At 44.6% G+C, this 13,249-nt stretch overlaps 1 protein-coding gene across 1 annotated transcript in view; it reads right to left on the bottom strand.

Annotated features, from left to right (window-relative positions):
- Positions 1-473: 473 nt before the first annotated feature.
- ASIC4 (acid sensing ion channel subunit family member 4) overlaps positions 474-13,249 on the bottom strand; it is a 241,449-nt gene continuing 228,673 nt past the window's right edge. Inside the window, exons 3-10 of the mRNA XM_044303557.1 lie at positions 11,654-11,781; positions 8,904-9,063; positions 8,450-8,506; positions 7,755-7,908; positions 5,888-5,979; positions 5,495-5,574; positions 5,317-5,421; positions 474-3,922 (exon numbers count right to left, since the gene is read on the bottom strand). Of these exons, the coding sequence (XP_044159492.1) occupies positions 3,809-3,922; positions 5,317-5,421; positions 5,495-5,574; positions 5,888-5,979; positions 7,755-7,908; positions 8,450-8,506; positions 8,904-9,063; positions 11,654-11,781 (890 nt within the window). The 3' untranslated portion in view covers positions 474-3,808. The remainder of the gene's footprint in view (positions 3,923-5,316; positions 5,422-5,494; positions 5,575-5,887; positions 5,980-7,754; positions 7,909-8,449; positions 8,507-8,903; positions 9,064-11,653; positions 11,782-13,249) is intronic.

Below are 13,249 nucleotides of genomic sequence, written 5' to 3'. Positions count from 1 at the left end.
GTGCATTCTGTTTCCGTATGTCTGTTCCGCAAAAAAATAGAACATGTCCTATTATTGTCCGCATTACGGACAAGGATAGGACTGTTCTATTAGGGGCCAGCTGTTCTGTTCTATCCGCAAAATACATACGGTCGTGTGCATGAGCCCTAAGTCAATGGTGCCTGATGCGTTTAGTTTTTTTTGTTACAGAAAAAACGGATGCCGCGCCCATTGATTTACAGTGATTTTCATGGGGTTTTCTTTAGACAGTTTACGTTGGTAGCTTCGCCAGTGAAGTCCCCCATAGCTTGCAATGAACTCGGGCTTCGGGGACACTTACCATTGAAATGATGGGGAATGCTCTGAGATTGTTCCGGATGACAGTAGAAGATCCATTATCAGATAATAAGAAACATCATCAACACTTAAAAATACTTTTTATTTTATAGTCTTAACATTAAAATTGTACAATCAGAACAAAGTTTTATCCCCCTCAAACCCAGTCATCACATGGACGCGCCTCTCCAAGGATGATCGACATTTACCAAGTCAGGTCCAGAATATTAGTCCGGCCCTCTCCTCCTCCTCACGTGTACTGGAGAATTAAAGGGGTCGTTCAGCTTTAGAAAAACATGACTGATTTCTCCAAATACAGCGCTACCCCTGTCCATGGGTTATGTCCGGTAATGGAACTCCGCTAGGGCTGAGCTGCAATACCACAGTCCACCTGAGCGCTCTTTTTTTAAATAAAACAGTAATTTTTTTATATTTTTTTATGCCGAACACCTAGGACCCCCAGATACAAGGACCACAAAAAAACAGGGTCTTGCTAATGTATTTTACTGTGAGTTCTTCCATTTTGACAATTACAGTTGTTTCTGAGCCAAAAGTAACATCCTGCATGAGGGGGTGCACCATAGAACTGTGGAGCCCATGGCGGGAACAGGGAGGCAGCTCAAACTTGTCAACATAGGCCGGGTTTCTATAGGCCCCGGAGGTCTTACCAACGGAGGGAGGGGTAAACCGCACCTAGGTTAACGAGAAGAGGGAGGGGAGCACAGTCTCTCTGGTGCTGGGATAAGCGTGGAAACCAGGAGTCGGGCCCTTATTCATTTTTTCTTTGGATGTTCCTTTCCTTTAGGCAAGGCATGCTCAACCTGCGGCCCTCCAGCTGTTGCAGAACTACAACTCCCAGCATGCCCAAACAGCTTACAGCTATCAGCAGGGCATGGTGGGAGTTGTAGTTTTACAACAGCTGGAGGGCCGCAGGTTGAGCATGCCTGCCTTAGGCTCTAGAGCGCCAACAAATGACATGAAAAATAAAAATATACAGTTTTTTAATAGATTTTTTTTATAAATAGCGTTTATGATATATATTTTAGTGATTGCTGTGATATTTAGTGAGATTTTGAGGGTTAGCTTCACCCAATCATCCATACCCGCTAACGTGAAGTTATAGAGTCACGAATAGCCATCTGTCCCTTACTTGTCTAACAACCTGTTTAGTTTTTAGTGTTTGGTTCAGAACTCTTTCTCAAGGATAACCAGGCTCTTGCTGGATACCCCTTACATTTTCTTAAAGAAATCTGGATGTCCTTTCTGTAGGTCCCGATCTCACCAGGTATTTGCAGCTCAATTCGTTTTCGATACTTTACCGACGTCATCATGTCTTACGCAGCATTGGTACGTGCTTAATTTTGGTCTCCAGCTTCGTTCTCTGCCTCTCTATCAGTTGATATGGTATCAATGCTCCACCATTGGTCCTATCTACAGTCCTCTCTCTGTACCAAGCATTTCCGTCACTGTAAGCAATGACTCAGTTTTTGTGTTACCTTCCTATCAACCTCTTAGTTTCATAGTATGATCGAGATATCAAAGGCTTTATCTCCAGTGTCCACCATCTTTACCGATCTACCTTCTGAATGTGCTAATTCTACGCTCTCCTAATGGTTATATCTCCATTATGAACCTACTATTGAACTCTTAGTCTTTGATATAGAACTTATAGTCCTAGAACTGTCTCTAAAGTCCTTTACCAGTTGCTCTTCATTATCTTCATCTTCTGTTCTGGACTAGTCTACTGAACTGGTCCGAGTTATTTACCACTGGTTGTATATCCAATATGTACCCTATTCACTCTTCAATTTATTCCCCATCTCTTCTATAGTCAGGATAGAATCCCTCAAGTAATAGGTTTTCCTTCTCATTAGTAGTCTATGGTCATAACTCATGTGTAAGCCTTCTGTAGAGTGTATATAAGCCTATTGCTGCCTTTATGGTCTTTGCTGTATGGTCCATGTAACCATGACCCTTTCTTCATTGTAAATCCCCTATAAGTTCTGAGCTCGTTTATATTTCAAGGCTCTTTAATGGGTTGGACATTGACCTACAGGTAACCGGAAGAGACAGTTTTCTTCCTTTTGGATGAGAGCTAATTTGCATACTTTTCCTAGGGAGCATTAATTGTAAGACTCCATACAACAGCCTGATCTCCCTAAGGATCACCCATACCTTCCAAGTTGTGATTGTCTTATTTCAGTGTATCTGAGCCGAAGACCTCTCCTTTTTAAAGTTTGCCTCTTCATCTTCAGAATTTCCCTTCTGAACCTTTTTAGTTGTGTTCCTCTTGTAGTCCTCAACATGGACCCATAAAACATGTTTGAGCATCTTGCAGCTGTCTCACGAATTTATGAGCCTTATGAGGGCCCTCAAACATCTAAGCACTCTATACCTTCAGTTTTAATTATTTTTCAACCTAAATATCTTCTGTAACCCTTATTCTATCTGATTGTCTTCATCATTGTCCCCCACCATCAGTGTCCTTACCCTCTACCAGCCATAGTTATTGTGTAACGTGCCTCCACCAACCTCAACGTATTCAGAAAACGTACTAAATTAGTCTGTACATCCATACATCTGAAGACCCATAAAAACACAGTCATCCCATTGCATATTTATCGACTAATTATAACAATTTGACAAACTTTTCATTATTTTGTTTAAATAGTTCTTGGAGATATTAGCAGGGATAAGATGGTTGTAAAATAAGTATGTAGACGGTAAGGTTGTCCCCACCAATAACATGTCTTGCCTGGCAAACCTCGGAAAGCACTCAAGACTTGAGGAACCATGCTGTTCGCTTAGAACCAAGCTCAAGTCTTGACCTACCTAATGAAGGTATAAAGGTGGGAGGTGGTGGGTCCTCCATCTTTTGTACACTTCAAGAATATATATTGAGGAACCAGTGTGCTTTGTGTGTAGACAATCTATATGTTACATCTGTTTAGTCTTTGTGCCTGGGTCTCCACACTATATAAAATGAGTATAAATATTAATAAACACCAGATGATTTGGTGACTGTGCTGCTCGGAGAAGATTTTCTATAAACCATCAGTCGTGACCCGTAAATTTATTTCTTTGTCATCGCCATACATTGTTTACTTTGTGTGGTGTCATCTAAACCTGCATTACTCTAACTGTGGACTCCTTGATGTTCTCATCTAATCCTCTGTAAGAGATGTAGAAGATGGATGAAGAGCAGGAACTCAAGTAAAGAAGACCGGATCTAAAGCCCGTGCTATAGATTTAATGATGACCCAGGAACGAACTCCTCGTGATGTCCTGGATATTTGCAGGTGTAATATCTCACCCACTTCAGAGGCTCTTAAGATCGTCTTGCATTATTTAAGTACTTGAAAATTCCGTTTAGGGTTAGTTCTCGATTCCTTCACGGTCGTTGAGAGGCAGGGTAGGAATCATACATGATGTCTTTGCCTCTGTCGAAAAAAGAATGGTTGGCTTTGGTGGGTATAACCCCACCATTATGTGTCTAGCAGGCAAAGTCCTCAAACACACCATGGTGTGTGTAGTGTCGATGATGATTGGGGAGCATCGTGGTGGCATAGGCTCCTTCTGGATGTCGTCCATGAACCTCGATGGAGCTCTAGATAGAACAAGTATGTCAATTTAATAACTTATCTGGTCCATTGTCCAAAATAATCTATAAAGAATGAAACCTCCCTGTTACAGTGTGATTACCTTGATATGGGCTCTACTGATGTAAATCCAACCATTACCATCAGTCAGCCATAGATTAGATGATGAACAATTTTCCAGTTGTGAATGATTAATATGCCCTTGAAAATTACATGGGCAGATCATTGGGACAATTATAGAGGGGATGAGTTTCCATAGAAACGCTTGTTCCCAATAAATGGCCCGTGTAAATATGGCAGTAATCATCCGTTCATCGGTTTTATTTTGTCTTTCAGTTGGCATCCAAATAATCATTTATGAGCAGCAAATCCTTCTGAATAAAAAAGGATCTCCTGCCCAGAAGCAATGGTTTTCTAGGGGACATGCTTCATCTCTCTTACGAACAGGCAATTATCGGGCACGTTTGGTTAGATCCTGATAATTGCCTGTAATATCGGTTTATGTAAAAGGACCATTAGGGTATGACTCTCTTAATGCAGAATCTACTGGTGTATTCCAAACCAACACCATCACAACTTTCCAGTTAATGATAAATATTACATCTATTATATTGAAATAAGTTGCTTCCAACCAGGTATGGGGTGTGCAGAGGTAGCAGTTGTGCTTGGACTCTGCCTGGGGGGAAGGGGGGTCCCAAAGACCACCTGACCACATAAAATGGGTAAAATGCACCATTGTTGCTTGACAACGGAACTCACATGATCCATAAACGTAATTGTTTCTGCAACATTTTGAATTTACGATTGTGCTGTGGCATGGTCAGTCAAGAACATCTATCACCGATCTTCTACATACTGGCCAATTATTGTTATGATCATTCGGAAATTCGCTCAACCAAATGATCGACCAGCTAACCAACCACCCAACATTGACACCAGCATAACCACCAATAAGATTATCTGCAAAGACTAAATACCCTCATACACATTAAAGTCAGCAGAACCTGTCAAGGTGCCTGACCGTCCTGACTGAGCAGTGTGTATGTGTGTGTGCATGTGGGAATGAATAGCAGCCATCTGACTGAGTGTTCGGCTACTTTCACGCCATAGTTGGAAACATCCGGCTGGCCTTACCAGCATAGAACAGCCTGCTGGAGTTTTCTGGATCTGGCAGAGCCGTAAAGTGCCGCCTGCCGGCCGGACTCCATTGCCTATAATCTAAGGCTAGGACATCAATATCTCAAGTCCTGGAAAACTCCTTTAAGGGGCCATAGACTGAACCTGAGGAGGCTGTATTGAGGACTGGCACAGATTGGGTGAAGGGGTTTTAGCGTTGCCTATTTTCCAATTGTAGCATCATACTACATGTTACCCTTCTTCCTTCCATACACATTCTCCGTACCTGGCCATTTAGGTCATCCATGGCAAGCGTTGCAATGTTATCTTTCGGCTTTCTGGTGGGAGATGATTTTCTCCGAAACAATTTGTTGACTTTATCTCGTATTAACTAAAGAGAAGACACAAGGTCACAGTGAAGCTACGTGAGATATGACGGTGTATCACTGCCTAGTGTAACTCACCTCGTACAGGTAATCTAGGATCTCCAGGATGGTGAGGATGCTGGCTCCAATAAACAGACCCATCTGGCCTCCTATGTCTCCTGGAAGATAAGAGGACATGTCCATGTCAGAAGCAGTGGCCATTCAGATGTGGTGTAGATGTGACCTACATCCCTGATGTCCAAGTATTAGGCACATTTATATTTGATCCCTTTTAATTGCCATAAAGAAGTCATCCATGAGGTTCAAGGTCCACGTTATTTGGTGATCAAGATTAGCAGAACAAAAATTAAAGGGGCTGAATCACTATTATGGACCCGTCAAGTGGTCCATGGTGAAGATACCTTTATTTTAGGGGGTTCTTACTGCTCTAATGTTTGAGGAGCTTGTAGTAAGGACTAATGTAGCACTCACCGAGTAAACTGGCGAGGTCATATGCTTTCTTCTGTTCTATTGTCCCATAGTTGAGGGCCTCGAAGAAGATGTCTAGAACAAGGAAATTGTCCCTGTGGAGTAAAACATGGATGACTTAAAGAGAAAGGTTTGCGTCTATAACTTTTATTTCCATTTATTAGATTTCACTCTGCAGAAGAGAAATAATGGGTTCGTTCTTCTATTAAATGTTGCAGCTATTTATTCTTTGTTTATAAAAAAAAAACTTCACTGGGGGGCGGCCATATTGGAAGCACACCCTTCCAACCATATAGACTAGGCATCCTCAACCTGCGGCCCTCCAGCTGTTGTAAAACTACAACTCCCACAATGCCCTGCTGTAGGCTGTTCGGGCATGCTGGGAGTTGTAGTTTTGCAACAGCTGGAGGGCCGCAGTTTGAGGATGCCTGATATAGACAGTGCAGCAGGATGTGCTTGCTTTATGGCAAGTGCAATAAATGGGAATCAAAGAAGGTCATAGATTTTGAAGGTCTCCATTAGGTGCAGTGCCTCCCCCAAAGACCAGTGAGTAACGGGGAACAGCATACATAGCCGTATGTCTGTGTATAGTGTTCCAATCCTGCCCGATCTAGGGCTCTTGCAGTATAGGGGTACAGCCACATTGTTAGGTTTCTGCAAGCATTTTTTGGAAGCCAAAACCAAGAGTAAATTAAAAACAGAGAAGTTGTATCTCTCCTTTGTACTTTCTCTCCTTTTATGATTCACTCCTGATTTTGGCTTCCAAAACTGCACGTAGAAACCAGACCATATGGCCGCACCCTATCAGAGCTGCCATTACTTGCCCACTCTCTAATGATAATGAGATGACTCTGCTCGTTCTGGCCCAGTCTACACAGCAAAGCTGACCGGTGAGATGCAGAAAGCATCAGCCAAACAAAATAATGTGATTTTTTTTTCGATTATACATTCCAATCACCAGAATGGGAACAGGGACTGAATAGTAAGGGGACAGTGGTAAAATTTGGAAGAATGGGGATCGGTAGGTGTAGATTAGAGGATAGCGAGGCGGAAAAGTGAGTGTGGCGGGCGGGGCTGTGCAACCCATATCTTTTCATTAACAAACAAATGGTTTTCATTGTATAGAAGTGAAACTGCTCCTATTGCATGAAAAAAGAATCATAATTTTGGAAGAAGTTTTTCCTTAAAGCATGCTATCCTTTAAGCCCTGTGACTCCAGATTAGTTGCATTGTCTGATGGAGCCTAAAATTCACCTTTTCCCTCATCAGATGCTTGATGCCCCTGTGGGAGAAATCCACAGGTCACTGCTCTTTCTTTCCACCATGTTTTACACTGCAGCTCTGCTTGTGTACATTGACTGCTGAGTAAATTATAATAAAATGTAGCATTGCATTGTGGGAGAAATCCACAGGTCACTGCTCTTTCTTTCCGCCATGTTTTACACTGCAGCTCTGCTTGTTTACATTGACTGCTGAGTAAATTATAATAAAATGGAGCATTGCATTGTGGGAGAAATCCACAGGTCATTGCTCTTTCTTTCCACCATGTTTTACACTGCAGCTCTGCTTGTTTACATTGACTTCTGAGTAAATTATAATAAAATGTAGCATTGCATTGTGGGAGAATTCCACAGGTCATTGCTCTTTCTTTCCACCATGCTTTACACTGAAGCTCTGCTTGATCAGATTGGTTGCTGTGTATAGGCACAAGCTCTTCAGGAAGTCGGCAGAGAGGATTTCCATTACAGGATGAAATATAAAATAAAAATAACGGACGATTATCAGTAAAATTCCGTACATAGGCTGAAAAGAATGATTCGGAATTGGAGGGGGCAGTGCAATATATCACCTCCTGGGATGCGTCACTTACCTGATGTAGGTTTCATTCTTGTTGTATTTTTTGGCCAGATATCGTGCAGAACCTTTATTGGGAATACGGACCATGGAGATCTCCTTGCCGTAGCGAGTCATGTTACAGGGTGTGGGGCAGGTGCATTTATCATTATTGTCTTCTACTGCAGCATCTGCGAGGGGATGAGGAGATTACTATATGAATTTTGGTAATAACAATAGACATTTTTTTTGCAAAGTTATCATTAATGCGGCAGTCTCATGAAGATAACCCGTTTCCTTACGCCCTATTGGGGATGCCATACAGTGGGTCCTATGAGTTAGGGACCGCACGATAATCCAGAGTGCAAAGCCATTATGTAAGAGCAGCTCCAGCTTTGCCAAACCCAACCATTCAGCATGTAATACTACATGTCACCTGTAGTGGCCGCTGCAGGGGAAATGTATGGTTAGGAGAATCCTCCCAGGAGCTCGATCCATGCTGATCAGGCATTCGCTGGGGCAGCAGATAGACAAGCGGTTGTCTTCATGAGATAATCCCTTGTCTTGGCCAAGTGTTTATATGTTATATTATATATTGCCCATATGGGATTGAAAGGAAGCTTTAAGTGAGAAGCTGACATAGAGCCTTCTTAGATGTAGACTATTCTTAGATAGTAAGCTCCTAGGACAAGCATATCACAGAATCACACAGTAGATCGGAGGATTTCTTACCTAGGATGCCGTCAGCGCAGCTGATGTACTTGGAGGGGGAGCAGATTGTTTCATTTCCTACGGAAAAGTCAATTGACAAATTGAAATAGTAGCTGACATTTTTCATTTCTGTATCTAAATCCATTAGCTGGAGCTACAATGGAGGTCATTGGTTGTCAGTTGTCACTCAGCTTTTCCAGGCTACTGAATGTCAAAGCTACTTAGCAATAAAGAAGTGGAGGGGAGGGGGTGTCACAGGAGAGCTGGGTGACGAGCCGCTGCAGTGGAGCCTGTAGAAGTTGTCACTCAGCTTTCCCAGGGTACTGAATGTCAGTAGCAGTACAGGAATGAAAGGAAGATTTTCCATTCTGATATTGAGGAGAATAATCCAGTTTTGCAGGTCACCATCCCCAGTATTTCAGTATAGGTGGGACTATTACACTGACACCAGTATATGGCAGCAGCTAATGGTTACCTGGCATATGGACCATTCGGCAGGAGCAGGTCTTCACCACCGCCTCTCTCTCACACTGTAGCCTGCAGGCAGAGATGCTGTATGTGCTGTAACCTGGAAGGAATTCCCCTGATGGTGCACTGGCTCTGCAGTTACCCCATGGCTGGGGCAAATATGTCAGCTGTGTGCAAAAAATAAGGCAATGTGAGATATTCATATAGATCGTTGAATTAGTATGTAAATACATTACTGATCCTGAGCTACATCCTGCATTATACTCCAGAGCTGCACTCACTATTCTGCTGGTGCAGTCTCTGTGTACATACATTACTTATCCTGTACTGATCCTGAGTTACATCCTGTATTATACTCCAGAGCTGCACTCACTATTCTGCTGGTGCAGTCACTGTGTACATACATTACTTATCCTGTACTTATCCTGAGTTATATCCTGTATTATACTCCAGAGCTGCACTCACTATTCTGCTGGTGCAGTCACTGTGTACATACATTACATTACTTATCCTGTACTAATCCTGAGTTACAGCCTGTATTATACTCCAGAGCTGCACTCACTACTCTGCTGGTGGAGTCACTGTGTACATACATTACATTACTTATCCTGTACTGATCCTGAGTTACAGCCTGTATTATACTCCAGAGCTGCACTCACTATTCTGCTGGTGCAGTCACTGTGTACATACATTACATTACTTACCCTGTACTGATCCTGAGTTACATCCTGTATTATACTCCAGAGCTGCACTCACTATTCTGCTGGTGCAGTCACTGTGTACATACATTACATTACTTATCCTGTACTGATACCGAGTTACATCCTGTATTATACTCCAGAGCTGCACTCACTATTCTGCTGGTGGAGTCACTGTGTACACTACATTACTTATCCTGTACTGATACCGAGTTACATCCTGTATTATACTCCAGAGCTGCACTCACTATTCTGCTGGTGGAGTCACTGTGTACATGTATGCAAATGAAATACATTTAAGTTTGGTGAATTAATTTGCTTTTCAGCCCTTGGCTTGACATACAATACAAACTTCTGCATTTTTTTAAAGGGAACCTGTCACCGGGATTTTGTGTATAGAGCTGAGGACATGGGCTGCTAGATGGCCGCTAGCACATCCGCAATACCCAGTCCCCATAGCTCTGTGTGCTTTTATTGTGGAAAAGAACCGATTTGATCTATATGCAAATTACCCTGAGATGTGTCCTGTACGTGAGATGAGTCCAGTGTGAAGGAGCCCAGCACCGCCCGCATCCTCAGAATCTCCTCCTTGCTCCCCGACGTCAGACAGCTAGAGCGCCGTAATCTCACGATGTGCGAGCTAGCGCATGCTCTGTTCCTTCCCTGAGGCTGATGCCAGCACAGGGAAGGAACACTATGAGGACACTGCGCATGTGCTAGCTCGCGCATCGTGAGATTACGGCGCTCTAGCTGTCTGACGTTGGGGAGCAAGGAGGAGATTCTGAGGATGCGGGGCGGTGCTGGACTCCTTCACACTGGACTCATCTCACGTACAGGACACATCTCAGGGTAATTTGCATATGGATCAAATCGGTTCTTTTCCACAATAAAAGCACACAGAGCTATGGGGACTGGGTATTGCGGATGTGCTAGCGGCCATCTAGCAGCCCATGTCCTCAGCTCTATACCCAAAATCCCGGTGACAGGTTCCCTTTAAGTAAACCAGCTTTATCGATATCCTATCTGTGGACAGCAGGAGGAGCTGAGCTGATTGATACATTGTTTGTGGGAAAAGATTTAGTAAAAGTTACTGTATCACTTATCACTCTAAGGGCTTGCTCACACGAACGTAAGGGCTCCGGGGTCCGCGATCCGTCCGTTCCGCAAAAAGATAGAACAAGTATCTTTTTGCGGAACGGAAGCACGGAACGGAACACCACAGAAACACTCCGTAGTGCTTCCGCGGGCTCCCGTTCCGTGCTTCCGTTCCGCATGTCCGTATTTGCGGACCCATTCAAGTGAATGGGTCCGCATCCGTGATGCGGAATGCACACGGCTGGTGACCCGTGTATTGCTGAACCGCCGTATGCGGCCCACAGCACGGGCCCGGAGCCCCTACGTTTGTGTGAACAAGCCCTAAGTCTCTGCGCATGAGTCCAGTGGGCGGCCCTACTGATTGACTGACTCCACCCACTGGACTCACCAGCAGATATTCGGATCAATATATTACATGCTCAATTGAATCTTTTCCCACAAAAACTGTATATCAATTGACGCAGCTCCTCCTGCTCCACGACACGCCACCGGCAGATTTCTGCTGTTCTGCCATATGATGCCTAGGTACAGCACAACATCACATTGCTTCTAGGGAAAGACAACCCCATGTGTATGTACCGTACGCCAGGGGTGCATCTAACCGTTCTGCTGCCTGAGGCGAAAACTGAAATGCCCGGCTCAGGCAGTGCGATAATGATACCGGCCTCTGGTACAGGAATTAGGACCAAAGCCTACTAGAGGAAATGGTGGTCCAGGGAGACATCACTGTCGTTGCAGCATTCAACTGTATTGCTGTCCTGAGTACAGTGATGTAGGTGAATATGTAGAGATGAGCGTTTCCAAAATGAAAGAGCTCATTGCCCATGGCCCCTCGGCTGCCCCCCCTGGTGCTGCCTCACCTGGCCTCACAGGTGGTGCACCCCTGCCGTGCGCTTGGGCATTACCTTTATACTTTCTCTCGTGTGTCTTCATTACTGTAACAAGGAATCCAAATCATACAAACCCTCTGTTCCTGGCAGGAGACGAATGTCTGGAATCCGGGGGACACCCCAAACCCCAGCTGGTCGATGTAGGGGGGCTCATCCTGGCTGTGTATTTGGACCCTGATTCCAGCTTCAAAGGACGTCTCATCTGAGGAGTAAAGAGACGGGAGTCGGTCTCGTCCTCGGGATAATTGAATTGTTCTTGCGGTTACATTTAGGTTTCTAATGTTTCTTAGACACTACAGGATAATTCACATTCTTGTAATCACCGAAGATTCTCGCTCTGCGCTAAATTATTCATCTGTGAAATCTCATCGACCCAAGTCTGGAGCCGTCACCTGCCACCAGTCACTAGACCTCAGCACTTACTGACAAATTTAAAGGGGTTGTCCAGTTTCAGTCATTCAGTGGCATGCAAGGCCACCTCTCCATTCACCGCTGCCAGAAACAGCTGAGGGTGGCCGGGCATGCAGTTTCCTCTCCATTCAGTGCTATGGGACTTCCGAAAACCAAGCCAAGCGCGCCATTTTTAGAACTGCCATAGCAGTAAAAGGAGAGCACGTTGCGCATGTGCCGCATGCTCCCCTTCACTTTGGGGGGATGTTCTGGAGATAGGAGCGGGTCCAAGAGGTGGGACCCTCACCTATCTGACATCGATGGCATATTCTAGCGATACGTCATCAGCGTCTGGTGGAAATACCCCTTAAAAAAAGATGCGACTGTTCATATACTTTGGGGCTTTTTATGCCGGTCTTAGTTTCCCCCAGGGCGCAGCTATAGGGGAAGCGGCTGCTTTGGGGCCTGAACTCAGAAGGGGCCCACCCAGGAGGAGGACTGAAAGATTTTATTGTCAGTGCCCCCTCAACAGTATTAGGCCTCTTGCACACGATGGTATGGTTTTTTCAGTAATTTGCGGTCCGCAAAAAACGGATCTGCAAAAATTACGGATGACGTCAGTGTGCATTCCGTTTTTTGCGGAACGGAACAGCTGGCCCCCGTTATGCGGACAATAATAGGACATGTTCTATCTTTGAATGGAATGGAAAAACGGAAATACGGAAAAGGAAGGCATACAGAGTACATTCCGTTTTTTTTATGATATATTAAGGCTCCATTCACACGTCCGCAACATGTTTTGCGGATCCACGGAGCTGCGGATCTGCAAAACACGGAAAGCGGCAATGTGCAGTCCGCATTTTGCGGACCGCACTTTGCCGGCACTATAGAATATGCCTATTCTTGTCGGCAATTGCGAACCCGGAAGTGCGGGCCCGCAATTCCGTGTCCGGGCAGCACATCGTGCTGCCCCATAGGAATGAATGGGTCCGCAATTCCGTTACGCAAATTGCGGAACGAAATTGCGGATTTGTGAATGGAGCCTAAAATAAATGGTTCCGTATACGGAATGCAAAAAACGGAACGGAAACGGAAAAAAACGTTCGTGTGCAAGAGGCCTTATACAGAGACACTGTAGGAAACGGACGAGGCGGCTGCGGGGCCTCGTCTGAGTTTGACTAGCCTTGGGAGTGGGGGTTGCGCAGGAGGAGGAGGGGAGGTGAAGAAGTTGCTTGGAGGGCTCAATCATTTCTAGTTACGCTATTGGTTCCCCCTGCATT

This window comes from Bufo gargarizans, chromosome 8 (genome assembly GCF_014858855.1).
Source record: "Bufo gargarizans isolate SCDJY-AF-19 chromosome 8, ASM1485885v1, whole genome shotgun sequence".
Lineage (NCBI taxonomy): Eukaryota > Metazoa > Chordata > Amphibia > Anura > Bufonidae > Bufo > Bufo gargarizans.
The sequence above is the reverse complement of the archived record's forward strand: the minus strand, read 5'-3'. Positions and strand labels throughout refer to the sequence as shown.